The sequence below is a fragment of the Entelurus aequoreus genome, linkage group LG10, assembly GCF_033978785.1.
Source record: "Entelurus aequoreus isolate RoL-2023_Sb linkage group LG10, RoL_Eaeq_v1.1, whole genome shotgun sequence".
Taxonomy (NCBI): Eukaryota; Metazoa; Chordata; class Actinopteri; order Syngnathiformes; family Syngnathidae; genus Entelurus; species Entelurus aequoreus.
The window spans coordinates 77,714,523-77,730,400 of NC_084740.1; the positions used below are offsets into that span (position 1 = coordinate 77,714,523).

Genomic DNA, 15,878 nt, shown 5'->3' on the forward strand with positions numbered 1-15,878 from the left:
TTAGAGGTACACTATATTGCCAAAAGTATTTGGCCACCTGCCTTGACTCACATATGAACTTGAAGTGCCATCCCATTCCTAACCCATAGGGTTCAATATGACCTTTTGCAGCTAATACAGCTTCAACTCTTCTGGGAAGGCTGTCCACAAGGTTGCAGAGTGTGTTTATGGGCATTTTCCACCATTCTTCCAAAAGTGCATTGGTGAGGTCACACACTGATGTTGGTGGAGAAGGCCTGGCTCTAATTCATCCCAAAGGGGTTCTATCGGGTTCAGGTCAGGACTCTGTGCAGGCCAGTCAAGTTTATCCACAGCAGACTCTGTCATCCATGTCTTTATGGACCTTGCTTTGTGCACTGGTGCACAGTCATGTTGGAAGAGGAAGGGGCCCGCTCCAAACTGTTCCCACAAGGTTGGGAGCATGGAATTGTCCAAAATGTTTTGCTATCCTGGAGCGTTCAAAGTTCCTTTCACTGGAACTAAGGGGCCAAGCCCAACTCCTGAAAAACAACCCCACATCATAATTCCTCCTCCAGCAAATTTCAGGTGGCATCCTATGACAGTTCCACGCTGGAAATCACTGAGAGCGGCCCATTCTTTCATAAATGTTTGTAGAAACAGTCTCCATGCCTAAGTGCTTGATTGTATACACCTGTGGTTAGTGATTAGGACACCTGATTCTCATCATTTGGATGGGTGGCCAAATACTTTTGGCAATATAGTGTATGTTTTGATTGGTTTTGGCAAGAAAAAGCAATAATATTTGATAAGAATTTCAAAAGTTTAGAAAACATATCTCTAAACTTTTGGATGTAATAATTCAAAAATATATCTCATAACATGACGGTCAATGCATGGAAATACAAAAGTAAATGAGCTCAATTTGACACTAGCATGGAAAAAAAATAATTTGTTGTAATAAAGGCCTCCCTACCATTAAACACCTCCCTTTCTAGACGCTTGATGTGCTGTATATTGGAATGAATTTTCTTTTGAAAAAAAAATCATTACTTGATTTTGATTTAAATAAGATGCCAATATGTAATATTACAGTGAAAATATCATTTATACAAATAAAGGCCTCTCCACCATGAAAAAATCTTACCCCTTAAAAAAGCTTGTGTTGTACATCATCGTAGTCTAAAAGAAATTACTTAATTTTGATTTAAAAATATATACATATTAGATATTATAGTGAAAATACATTCATACAAATAAAGGTCTTCTCACTATCAAACACCTTACCCCCAAAAAGTGTTTGAAAAATATTGCAACGTTGATCATTTTAGTCAAAATATCCTTATTTTGTTTTGATTAGGAAAAAAAAGAAGTAATTTTAGTGAAAATACAAGCCAACGAGGCCTCTCCACCAATAAACACCTTACCCTAAAAGACACGAGATATATATATAGTAATGTAAATTATTTTAGTAACAAAAATTATTACCGAATTATGATCAAACAAAGATACAAATATACAATGGTATAGTAAGAAACCATCTTTGTATATAAAAGCCCTCCTCACCAAAAACACCCTACCCTTAAAGATGCTGGACATATATTGTAATGTACATTATTTTAGTAATAAAAAATCATTACATAATTATGATTAAAAAAGGTTCAAATATTTGATATTATAGTGAAAACACTTTTGAATGTAAAAGGCCTCCTCACCATTAAACCCCTTACCCTTAAAGACGCTGGACATATATTGTAATGTACGTTATTTTAGTAATAAAAAATCATTACCGAATGATAATCAAAAAAAGATACACATACTGTATATAATGGTATAGTAAGAAAACATATTTGTATATAAAAGGCCTCCTCACCAAAAACACCCTACCCTTAAAGATGCTGGACATATATTGTAATGTACATTATTTTAGTAATAAAAAATCATTACCTAATTATGATTAAAAAAGATGCAAATATATAATATTATAGTGAAAACATTTTTATAGTGAAAACACTTTTGAATGTAAAAGGCCTCCTCACCATTAAACACCTTACCCTAAAGATGCTGGACATATATTGTAATGTACATTATTTTAGTAATAAAAAAATCATTACCGAATGATGATCAAAAAAAGATACAAATATATAATGGTATAGTAAGAACACATTTTGTATATAAAAGGCCTCCTCACCAAAAACACCCTACCCTTAAAGACGCTGGACATATATTGTAATGTACATTATTTTAGTAATAAAAAATCATTACCGAATGATGATCAAATAAAGATACAAATATTTAATATTATAGTGAAAACACTTTTGAATGTAAAAGGCCTCCTGACCATAAACGCCTTACCCTTAAAGACGCTGGACATATATTGTAATGTACATTATTTTAGTAATAAAAAACAATTACCTAATTATGATTAAAAAAGATGCAAATATGTAATGTTATAGTGAAAACACTTTTAAATGTAAAAGCCCTCCTCACCATTAAACGCCTTACCCTTAAAGACGCTGGACATATATTGTAATGTACATTATTTGAGTAATAAAAACTAATTACCGAATAATTATCAAAAAAAGATACAAATATATGATGGTATAGTAAGAAAACATCTTTGGATATAAAAGGCCTCCTCACCAAAAACACCCTACCCTTAAAGACGCTGGACATATATTGTGATGTACATTATTTTAGTAATAAAAAATCATAACCAAATGATGATCAAAGAACGATAAAAATATTTAATATTATAGTGAAAACATTTTTAAATGTAAAAGACCTCCTGACCATTAAACGCCTTACCCTTAAAGATGCTGGACCTATATTGTAATGTACATTATTTTAGTAATAAAAAATAATTACATAATTATGATTAAAAAAGATGCCAATATATATTATAGTGAAAACACTTTTGATTGTAAAAGGCCTCCTCACCATTAAACACCTTACACGCTTGACATATCTTGTAATGTAGATTATTTTAGTAATAAAAAATCATTACCGAATGATGATCATAGATACAAATATATGATGGTATAGTAAGAAAACATCTTTGTATATAAAAGGCCTCCTCACCAAAAACACCCTACCCTTAAAGACGCTGGACATATATTGTAATGTACATTATTTTAGTAATAAAAAATCATGACCGAATGATGATCAAAGAATGATAAAAATATTTAATATTATAGTGAAAACATTTTTAAATGTAAAAGACCTCCTGACCATTAAACGCCTTACCCTTAAAGACGCTGGACCTATATTGTAATGTATATTAATTTAGTAATAAAAAATAATTACATAATTATGATTAAAAAAGATGCCAATATATGATATTATAGTGAAAACACTTTTTATTGTAAAAGGCCTCCTCACCATTAAACCCCTTACCCTTAAAGACGCTGGACATATCTTGTAATGTACATTATTTTAGTAATAAAAAATCATTACCTAATTATGATTAAAAAAGGTGCCAATATATGGTGAAAGTACCTTTGTAGAAATAAAGGCCTCCTCAGCATTAAACACCGTACCCCTAAACTTGAGTTCCACGTGCACATTTGCATGTTGTGTGGCTCATTTGTCACTTTGTGCTCGCTTGTGTCGGTCGGGCAACATTCTGGAGGTGAGACGACGTTGGCGACATAATTAGCTGGTGTATGCCAACTATGCGCGCTCCAAGCAAATGTGTCATCTGCAACGTGGTCCCCTTCTTTTGGTTCCTATTAATGGCAGGCCAGCCTTGTTATTACAAAGGCAAAACGCTGGCGTCCGCCGCAGAAGATGCTTTAAAAATAGCAGCGACCCAGCAATTAGACCAGACCGTGGTGATGTCATGCGCTCTGACCTTGTGCGCGTCCGTGTGACATCTCTTCACTCCCACATGGCGGATCTTTCACGGGCTTTCTAGCGTCTCCTAGCAACCCCGCTCCAAAATAAGGCCGAGCCCTTGCAGATTCCACAGGTGTTGTGCTTTTAGACACTCAAGCCCCGCCCACTGCTGACTGTAACACACCCACCCCACTGCATGTTTGTTATGCACTTCTTATTTGCACACACACACACACACACACACACACACACACACACACACACACACACACACACACACACACACACACACGCTCCTCCCTGCCTGCCTGCCTGCGTGTGTGTGATATGAACTTTGGAAGCAATGAGTTGCAAGCCAGGGAATTCTTGAGTGATTCCTTTTTTTGCGTGTGCTCTCTCTCGCCTCCGTCCAGGACAACATTAATGTCTTCCTCAAAGCCGGCCTCAAGCTCGGACTAAAGGAGGCGCAGCTCTTTCACCCCGGAGACCTCCAGGACTTGTCGTCCAGAGTCACAGTCAAGTAAGTGAGGACCTCTCTTGGCGTTTGGGTGCTTTTTAGGGTTTGGATGAATGAGGCCGGGATGTTGTCAATTACACACGTGCATGTCGGACGTCCTCACCAAACTTTTATTGGAGTTCTTAACAAATGAGGGCAGTTTCAAGGTCCAGTTGTTGGTGCAGATCCAGATTAAGGTTGTTTCACTAGTCACTTCCCTTATTTTGCACTCAACAAATCTCACTCACATGTATATTTCTATATTTAGCCTTTTGTTAAAGCATGATTAAGTGAAAAACTACTTGGGGTGGGGCAAAGGCGCAGGAAGAATATTTACACTTTAATAGTTTTTTTTGCTGGATTGTTTTCTTTAATTTTGCTGACATATGAAGGTCAACTTGTGGCTTTTTAAAATAAAACATTGTCAGGGTTTGGGAGAAAAACTCACACATTTACATTTTCATATATATTCCACATATAATATATATTTCTAATTAGTATATTTTATTTTAAATGTGAATTATTTATTGTTGTTAATCTATTTTAATGTTTAATTTTTATTTCTGAAATAATTATTTTATTGTTTATTGAATTGAAATGAATTATACATTTGTTTGTATCACAATATATTTAATATAATTTCAGTTTATTCAAGTATTTTTTTTTTTTACTGTTTATACAAATTTGCACCAAAAAAAAAAAAATATTTTTCATGTTTTTATTATGGAGTATTATGTGTAAAATTTTGAGGGAAATAAAATCATTTGATACATTTAATGTTCATTTTAATGTTTATTTTCATTTATAACCTACATGTTTTATGGTTTAAATTATACATTTGTAATTTTAATTTTGATTTAATATAAAGCTATTGTTTGAATTATGCAATTGTTACAAAAATTCATATATATTCTATTTCAATTCATTCAAACATTTATTTATTTTTTGTTTATACAAATAACAGAAAATTAAAGCAATATAAAAAATGTATTGTTTTAATAATACATACTGTATGTTACAATAAAAAATAAAAAAAATTTAATTTCACTTTACTTTAATTATTGTTTATACAAATTGGCACCAAATAAAATCAATGTTTTCACAGTTTCATTATGGAGTTCTTATGTGTAGAATTTTGAGGGTAAAAAATAAATTCAATACATTTTATTGTTAATATTAATGTTTAAATTGTTTAAATTATACATGTGTAATGTTACTTCCGATTTAATGAAAATGTTACAATGTTACAATATAAAATATGTATTTTAATTTCCATTCATTTAATAAATCAATCAATCAATTAAAGTTTACTTTTATAGCCCTTAATCACAAATGTCTCAAAGGGCTGCCAAGATCCACATCAGGGCAAGAAAAAACTCAACCCAAGGGACCGCAGATTTAGGGACTACAAAGAATACTGTAGTTTTATGAAGTTATGTCATAATAATGTACAGCATTTACTTGGAGAGTGGACGTCTACGGTAGCTCCTTCCAGCTGCTTCTCCATCAAACACACCATCAGCAGCTTCTTCCTATTTTCATAGATAAATATCTGCGGTAAAGATATCATTTTAACATCCTTGGCTGGCGTTATCGACTCATTCTGCCTCCGTATGGTGCGGACGAGCAGTGGCACGCTTGATTCACTTCGCCAAATTAGCTAGCTACACTCTCGGTCATGTTTTGGATGATTTCTTTCTTGAATTCAAATGATATCATCCGCTTCTTCTTCTCAGCACTGTCCTTCACACTCACTTTCTTCCCTCCCGTAACAAAGTTGTGTCCATCTTTAGCAGTTAGCTAACGCTAGCGAGTAAGACCGGATGTTTTTACATTGGATAGGACAACTAATGGCGGAGGTGCTTGGGATTAAAATTGTACAAACAGTAACTGATTTTATTTCATACTGATTTGTTTGATTATAGTTCAAATTGGGGAAAAAAATCTTAAATGTCCATCATTTTTCTGAATTTTTGGGGTACATTTTCACCAGTGTTACGCAATATTGCGCACATTTCCCCAACAATTGTCACAGTGCACGTTTGTCCCTTTCTGTCACATGAACGACGCATGAATCTGAATGCAACATTCCGCCGTACGCAGGAAGTTTGATCCAAAGTGGGACTGTCAGGCCTTGGCGGAGGTCTGCGCATGTCCGAGCAAAGTGAAGTACATTTACGCAGTGTTTGTTATTTCCATGTGTGTGTGTGTGTTTGTGCCACAGCAGAGAGGGAGGCATGTTGAACAACCTGTTTGCTCTTCACCCAGGTGTGCCCGCGGGAGCGGGGTGGGGTGTGTGGGTGGGGGGGACGACGACAGGGGAAGACTCGGTGTATACGGGACGGTGCCTAAAGGCAGATTACAACACGCTGATAGTTACCATGAAATGTGTTGTTTTAGAAATGCTATGCTAACTATGTTGTGATAACTGCAATGTCATTGAGTGGAGCACTGACCTCCGCCAAGGTCGGCACGATGAAAAGTGAAAGAAAACACAATGAAGCATTAAAAAAATAAAATAAAAAAAACTTTTGATCCTAAGTTTTTTTTTTTTATATAAAAAAAATAGAAAACCAGAAAATAGTCCAAAAAAAACCCCACATGCAAATAAACAGGCTTGGCTACACGTCTTGAAATAAAGTCTGTTGCGCTGACAACTTTTCCAACATGAGCTCTAATCCATTTTGTTGATCTCCAGCAAGTAGGCTGACTCAGCATGATGTTGGTGTTAAAATGTGCTAGCATGTAGCTAACATTGGTATGCTAGCGTTGCTAATGTTTGTGTCCACCTGTCCCGCTCCTGTTGTTTTATTTGATGTATGGCATCCATTACGTTGGGCTAGTGCAGGGGTCGGCAACCCGCGGCTTTAGCGCCGCCCTAGTGGCTCTCTGAAGCTTTTTAAAAAATGTATGAAAAATGGAAAAAGATGAGGGGAAAAAAACAATATTTTTTGTTTTAATATGGTTTCTGTAGGAGGACAAACATGACACAAACCTCCCTAATTGTTATAAATCACACTGTTTATATTAAACATGCTTCACTGATTCCAGTATTTGGCGAGCGCCGTTTTGTCCTACTAATTTTGGAGGTCCTTGAACTCACCTTAGTTTGTTTACATGTATAACTTTCTCCGACTTTCTAGGACGTGTTTTATGCCACTTCCTTTTCTGTCTCATTTTGTCCACCACACTTTTAACGTTGTGCCTGAATGCACAAAGGTGAGTTTTGTTGATGTTATTGACTTGTGTGGAGTGCTAATCTGACATATTTGGTCACTGCATGACTGCAAGCTAATCGATGCTAACATGCTACTTAGTCTAGCTATATGTACATATTGCATCATTATGCCTCATTTGTAGCTATATTTGAGCTAATTTAGTTTCCTTTAAGTCATCTTAATTCAATGTATATCTCATGACACACTATCTGTATGTAGTATGGCTTTTAATTTGTTGCGGCTCCAGACAAATTTGTTTTTGTATTTTTGCTCCAATATGGCTCTTTCAACATTTTGGGTTGCCGACCCCTGGGCTAGTGCAGAGTTACCGTGTACAAGTGGCGGGCCGTGCGTTTCCCACCTAGGCCTTCACTGATGTCCTGTGTCCGATGATTACCTCTGAAAATACCATCATTGATGTCACCACATGACCATTGCTGGAGAAATACTATCCACAAACACATTTACGCACTACAACAGTGTACAAAACAGGTTATTTTCTGGCACATTTAAAAATCATCAGCACTCAGCAGTTAAAAGATATGTGGCACTGTCAAAATTAAAATTCCAAAAATCATATTAAACGTGGAAAAAAATAAAGAAATAAAATATCTGAACTCACAATTTCTAGAACCCATTCGAGCTTCCGGGGTTGGCCCGACGTGGTCTCACAAGATGTAGTTTCTCTTTAAATATCCTTCTTGAAAATGGCTTTGCAAATATAAGTGTTGTCTTGTCTAATCATAAAAAGATGTTGGCTGAGTTCTTAAAGTTTACTCCACAGCGTGCTCATCAAAAACATCCCGCCGGGTAAATTCAACAACCTAAACGGGGCTACTGCGCATGCTCTTCACTACAGTGGCATGCTGGGTAATGGAGTTCAGATGTTAACTCGCTCATAACGTCACTATACAGATAAATCTGTCTTGGGCCATCTAGAAGGCATTACTGACGACAACAACTGGTGATCTGATTGGCTATTGTCTGTCCCTGTGCCCACATTGTTGATTCTGAAGGCCTCGGGCAGATTTGGTACAGCATGGCAACATAAGATAGCTGAATTCTGATTGGATACAAATTCTATAACCTAAAAACAACAGCGCAGGAAGGAGCATAATATGACATGGAGAGAATATGAATAATTTTTAATTTTTAGGGAAAGTAAATAAAAAATTACTTTAATCTTTAATTATGATCATGAATTCTGGTTATGTTAAGCCAGCAGAGAAGTCCTTGTTGGTCCTGACGGCACACCACTGCCGTGCACATGAGAAGCAAATAAAGTAGCGCTTTACTGAGGCAGGCGTGGTCAAACACAGCTCATTAGCATAAAAGCTACAGACACATGCAACTGCCTGTTTTCAGTTGGGCTTACAAAAAACCCTTTTTAAGGAGCTAAGTTCCAGCATCAAGGACAATACTGTACGCTGCTCTGGCACCTAAAAATGGTTAAAAATAGCATAACATGCGGCCGTTGTAGCAACGTTGTGTCAGGACTGAGCTCGTTGCCACTTGGTTTTTGTTCCGGGCGAGCCATGCCTGAGTGACAGAGGCAGCGCTGTTGTAAGCACACAAAGATCAACTGTACGTACGCTAAACAAACAAATCTGCCACCTTATCGCGCCGCACCCTTCCCGGCCAACTGTGATGCCCTATGATACCACCTTATCGCACCGCCTCAAATGTAGACACTTTCTTTATGGAGCTTTGGAATGAGTCGTAAAATGTTGGCTGTTAGCTTCTTCCTTGTATTTTATGTGGTTTCACTTCTTCATATCCTTTTTATTTGCGAGGGACAACAACACCCTTCTCCCAGTAGATATTTGACATGTTTGCGATTCTTATTATTTTAAACCAGCAGCATCATTTAGTGATTAAAAAATAAATGACAGTTTTGAATTGGAATGGTATTAAATGTGTTAGTACCACCCCACAATAAAAGCCTTACCATACATCTTATATCTGTAACCATACTATTTTAATCCAGCATCATAATATTATTGTTCTTTTTTAAAAAGTGTTCAAATATGAATAATTATAATATTGTATGAGATTATTAATTATTACATAATTCTAATATTTAATAATGGGGGTTTTGAATAATAATTAATTATTTAATTAATATGAATTATTATTGAATTTTATTAATTAAATGGCTATTTTATGAATAGAGGAATCACCCTTTTACTAAATGCCTTACCCTTAAAAGACACTTGACATATACTGTGCTATATATATCTTAAGCAAGCATTCGTATTTAGTTGTTGGAAATAAATTATAAAAATATATTCCATGTAATCATATTAAATAAAAAATATCGGACCCTATATATATATATATATATATATATATATATATATATATATATATATATATATATATATATATATATATATATATATATATATATATATATATATATATATATATATATATATATATATATATATTGTAATATGTTATTTTAATCAAGCATTAAAATATTATAAAAAATAGTATTTAATATATTAAATTATTTTTTTTATATTTTAATGTTTTATTTAATTAAATATAACACATCGTTAAAAAAATATGTAAAACAGTATATATATATATATATATATATATATATATATATATATATATATATATATATATATATATATATATATATATATGAATGTGTGTGTGTGTGTGTTATTTGAATCAAACATCAAAATATTATAAACATTTTTTATAAATTAATATTTATTAATACATGTCATATTATAAGTACACATTTTACAATATTTGCTATAGAAAAATTGTAAAAAATATATATATTAACCAGTATCATAAAAATATGACAAACCTTAAACACCTCCACTTCATTAAACACCTTACACCTAAAAGACGCTTGACATAGACGTGATTGTATTTATTACTTTTATTTCAAAACGCTAAAAGTATGTAATACTATTGTGCACGTGCATTTGTAGAAATGAAGATCTCGCCAGCATCAAACGCTCTGCCACTAAAAATGTTTGTCCTATTTTAGTATGAAACAATCATGACCACATTTTGATGGAAAAAGGACAATAGTAATATTATCTTTAAAATGCCTTTGAAGAAATACAGGCGTCTCCACTGGTAAACACCTTACCCCTAAGAGACACCTGACATGTATTGTAAAGTACACTCATTTTGGGTAAAAAACACAAAGATGGAATAGTAAAGTTGAAATAAAAGCCATACCCCTAATATACAATTGACATATACTGTACTGCAATATAAATTGTTTCCAAAAGCAAGCATCAATATTACATTGGGGGGGAAATCCCAGATATGTACATTATGTAATGACTAAAGGCGTCCCCTCTCTTTATTTGTTGTGCTCCTCTCTGAGTCCATCTGAGAGAGACATGGTAGGAAAGGTGTAGGGTGAGGGGGGGCTTGCATCCTATTTTTAGGACATCCGGGGTCATCTTGCCAAGCAGGATTGATTGGAATGGTATCAGAACTTTGAAGGGGCGCTTTTAATAGCGCTGTGAACAAACAGCCTTCCTCCCCCTCCATGGCGGTGAGCTCCCTTCCAGTGTGTCTTTCATTCAGAGAAGATGTTTGAATGGCTGCTTTCTTCTTTGGAATGACTTTGCAGCAGAAGTATGTATGACACGGGTAAAGGAAGTAACACAAAGAGGACGGACAATGTCTTTTTAGCACACAGAAGAGGCCCAACGACAGAAGGTGGTCTTAGTCAGCTGTCAGTCTTCAAACTCCGCCCACAACCACGCTGAAGTTTTTGTGACAGGCGCTCGGTCTGCAACTGATCAATACCGAGCACATTCAATGATTACTAGCATTCATTTAAGGTGCTATATTCATTTTCATCCTCATGTTTTCATGGCAAAACCTCAGCCAGCAAATTCTACATCAAAATAAGTACAGAGAAAAAAAGTCTCAACATAATAAACACATTTTAATTGAATTGAAATTGAACACAATTGACTGTGCACAATGTCTCTTTCTCGATGGCTAAGCAATTGACAAATATTGGCGAATGAATCAAGTTTTTTTTAAATTTGCTAAATCCTGTGCGATTTAGCGGAAATCTTGCAATATTTGCACAAGATTTGTGCGATTCAACGGAAATTTTACAATATTTACGTAAGCTTTGTGAGATTGAATGGAAATCATGTAATATTTGCGTAAGCCTTGTGCGATTTAACGGAAGTCTTACAATATTTGCGTAAGATTTGTGCGATTTAACGGAAGTCTTACAATATTTGCGTAAGATTTGTGCGATTTAACGGAAATTTTACATTATTTATGTAAGCTTTGTGAGACTAACGAAAATCTTGCAATATTTGCGTAAGCTTTGTGCGATTTAACGGAAGTCTTGCAATATTTGCATTAGATTTGTGCGATTTAACGGAAGTCTTGCAATATTTGCGTTAGATTTGTGCGATTTAACCGAAATTTTACAATATTTACGTAAACTTTGTGAGATTTAATGGAAATCTTGCAATAATTGCGTAAGCCTTGTGCTATTTAACGGAAGTCTTGCAATATTTGCATAAGATTTGTGTGATTTAAAGAACATTTTACACTATTTTTGCAAACTTTGTAAGATTTAATGGAAATCTTGCAATATTTGCGTAAGCCTATTGCAATTTAACTGAAGTCTTGCAATATTTGTGTAAGCTTTGTGCAATTTAACGGAAGTCTTGCAATATTTGCATTAGATAAGCGATTTATCCGAAATTTTACAATATTTACGTAAACTTTGTGAGATTTAATGGAAATCTTGCAATAATTGCGTAAGCCTCGTGCTATTTAACGGAAGTCTTGCAATATTTGCATAAGATTTGTGTGATTTAAAGAAAATTTTACACTATGCAAACTTTGTGAGATTTAATGGAAATCTTGCAATATCTGCATAAGCCTATTGCAATTCAATACAAGTCTTGCAATATTTGTGTAAGCTTTGTGCGATTTAATGGAAATCTTGCAATAATTGCGTAAGCCTTGTGCTATTTAACGGAAGTCTTGCAATATTTGCATAAGATTTGTGTGATTTAAAGAATATTTTACACTATTTTTGCAAACTTTGTAAGATTTGATGGAAATCTTGCAATATTTGCGTAAGCCTATTGCAATTTAACTGAAGTCTTGCAATATTTGTGTAAGCTTTGTGCGATTTAACGGAAGTCTTGCAATATTTGCATTAGATAAGCGATTTAACCGAAATTTTACAATATTTACGTAAACTTTGTGAGATTTAATGGAAATCTTGCAATAATTGCGTAAGCCTTGTGCTATTTAACGGAAGTCTTGCAATATTTGCATAAGATTTGTGTGATTTAAAGAACATTTTACACTATTTTTGCAAACTTTGTAAGATTTAATGGAAATCTTGCAATATTTGCGTAAGCCTATTGCAATTTAACTGAAGTCTTGCAATATTTGTGTAAGCTTTGTGCGATTTAACGGAAGTCTTGCAATATTTGCATTAGATAAGCGATTTAACCGAAATTTTACAATATTTACGTAAACTTTGTGAGATTTAATGGAAATCTTGCAATAATTGCGTAAGCCTTGTGCTATTTAACGGAAGTCTTGCAATATTTGTATAAGATTTAAAGAAAATTTTACACTATGTAAACTTTGTGAGATTTAATGAAAATCTTGCAATATTTGCGTAAGCCTATTGCAATTCAATGCAAGTCTTGCAATATTTGCACAAGATTTGTGCGATTTAACAGAAATTTTACAATATGTGCGTAAACCTTGTGCGATTTAGTGGAAAGTTTGTAATAATTGCGTAAGCCTTGTGCGATTTAACGGTAGTCTTGCAAGATTTGCGTAAGATTTGTGTGGTTTTCACAAATTTTACAATATGTGCGTAAACCTTGTGCGATTTAGTGGAAAGTTTGCAATAATTGCGTAAGCCTTGTGCGATTTAACGGAAGTCTTGCAAGATTTGCGTAAGATTTGTGCGATATAACGGAAATTTTACAATATGTGCGTAAACCTTGTACGATTTAGTGGAAACTTTGCAATAATTGCGTAAGCCTTGTGCGATTTAACGGTAGTCTTGCAAGATTTGCGTAAGATTTGCGTAAGATTTGCGTAAGATTTGTGTAAGATTTGCGTAAGATTTGTGTGGTTTTCAAAAATGTTACAATATGTGCGTAAACCTTGTGCGATTTAGTGGAAAGTTTGCAATAATTGCGTAAGCCTTGTGCGATTTAACGGAAGTCTTGCAAGATTTGCGTAAGATTTGCGTAAGATTTGCGTAGGATTTGTGCAAGATTTGTGTGATTTTCGAAAATGTTACAATATGCTCGTAAACCTTGTGCGATTTCGTGGAAATCTTGCAATATGTGCGTACGCCTTGTCTGATTTAACAGAAATCTTGTAATATTTGCGTAAGCCTTGTGAGATTTAACGGAAATCTACAACATTTGCGAAAGCCTTGCGCGACTTTGTTTGCTGAGGCCTCGCAAATCTTACGCAATTTTTTAGAAGCTCTCTTCGAGTTACTGGAAATCTTGCTATATCTGTGATTTGCTAAAGATTTGTGCGATTTAGTGAATCCAGCAAGATTAACGGATGCCTTGTGCGATTTCAAGGAAATCTTGTCAAATTTGCGCAAACCTTGTGCGATTTAGCAGAAATCTTACAATATTTGCGTAAACCTTGTGGGATTTAGTGGACATTTACCAACATTAGTGGAAGTCCTGTGCAATTTTGCGGCAATATTGCAAGGTTTGGGGAAGCTACGAACGATTGAAGTGAAAATCCTGCAAGGTTTGTGCGATTTTGTGGAAATCTTGCAGGATTTTCAGAACCCCGGTGTGATTTAGCGGAACTCTGGGGAGACTTTAGTACGTCTCGCATGATTTAGTATATTTCTTGCAAGACATGAGGACATCTTTTGTGAGTTCAAGGAAGTCTCGTGAGATTTAGCGGGAGACCTTCGGGAGTTGCAAAAGTCCCACATCATTAGTGAGTGTTGTGCAATTTATGTTTCGAGGAAGTTCTGCGTGATTTCGCCGAATTGTGGAAAAATTAGCCAGTGTCTAAAATGAGATTTTTGTGCAATTTCTCAAAGTTTTACATGATTCAGCAAAAGTTTTGCAAGGATTAAGGGGGCACAGTTTAGTGGAGTTTGGTGTGATTTTACGGAGCTCAAGCAAGATTTGAGGAAGTATTGCGCGATTTAGCAGAAGTCTTGCAAGATTTGAGGAAGTATTGCGTGATTTAGCAGAAGTCTTGCAAGATTTGAGGAAGTATTGCGTGATTTAGCAGAAGTCTTGCAAGATTTGAGGAAGTATTGCGCGATTTAGCAGAAGTCTTGCAAGATTTGAGGAAGTATTGCGTGATTTAGCAGAAGTCTTGCAAGATTTGAGGAAGTATTGCGCGATTTAGCAGAAGTCTTGCAAGATTTGAGGAAGTATTGCGCGATTTAGCAGAAGTCTTGCAAGATTTGAGGAAGTATTGCGTGATTTAGCAGAAGTCTTGCAAGATTTGAGGAAGTATTGCGCGATTTAGCAGAAGTCTTGCAAGATTTGAGGAAGTATTGCGTGATTTAGCAGAAGTCTTGCAAGATTTGAGGAAGTATTGCGTGATTTAGCAGAAGTCTTGCAAGATTTGAGGAAGTATTGCGCGATTTAGCAGAAGTCTTGCAAGATTTGAGGAAGTATTGCGTGATTTAGCAGAAGTCTTGCAAGATTTGAGGAAGTATTGCGTGATTTAGCAGAAGTCTTGCAAGATTTGAGGAAGTATTGCGTGATTTAGCAGAAGTCTTGCAAGATTTGAGGAAGTATTGCGTGATTTAGCAGAAGTCTTGCAAGATTTGAGGAAGTATTGCGTGATTTAGCAGAAGTCTTGCAAGATTTGAGGAAGTATTGCGTGATTTAGCAGAAGTCTTGAAAGATTTGAGGAAGTATTGCGTGATTTAGCAGAAGTCTTGCAAGATTTGAGGAAGTATTGCGTGATTTAGCAGAAGTCTTGCAAGATTTGAGGAAGTATTGCGTGATTTAGCAGAAGTCTTGCAAGATTTGAGGAAGTATTGCGTGATTTAGCAGAAGTCTTGCAAGATTTGAGGAAGTATTGCGTGATTTAGCAGAAGTCTTGCAAGATTTGAGGAAGTATTGCGTGATTTAGCAGAAGTCTTGCAAGATTTGAGGAAGTATTGCGTGATTTAGCAGAAGTCTTGCAAGATTTGAGGAAGTATTGCGCGATTTAGCAGAAGTCTTGCAAGATTTGAGGAAGTATTGCGTGATTTAGCAGAAGTCTTGCAAGATTTGAGGAAGTATTGCGCGATTTAGCAGAAGTCTTGCAAGATTTGAGGAAGTATTGCGTGATTTAGCAGAAGTCTTGCAAGATTTGAGGAAGTATTGCGC

At 35.1% G+C, this 15,878-nt stretch overlaps 1 protein-coding gene across 6 annotated transcripts in view; it reads left to right on the forward strand.

Moving 5' to 3' along the window:
• Positions 1-15,878, forward strand: part of lmo7a (LIM domain 7a) — a 138,059-nt gene that overhangs the window by 41,912 nt on the left and 80,269 nt on the right. For all 6 annotated transcript variants that reach the window (XR_009827596.1, XM_062061796.1, XM_062061792.1 and 3 more), the window contains one exon: positions 4,209-4,315. Coding sequence is in view for 5 of the 6 variants with exons in the window: in XM_062061796.1 (XP_061917780.1) it covers positions 4,209-4,315 (107 nt within the window). In the remaining variant the exon portion in view is untranslated. The remainder of the gene's footprint in view (positions 1-4,208; positions 4,316-15,878) is intronic.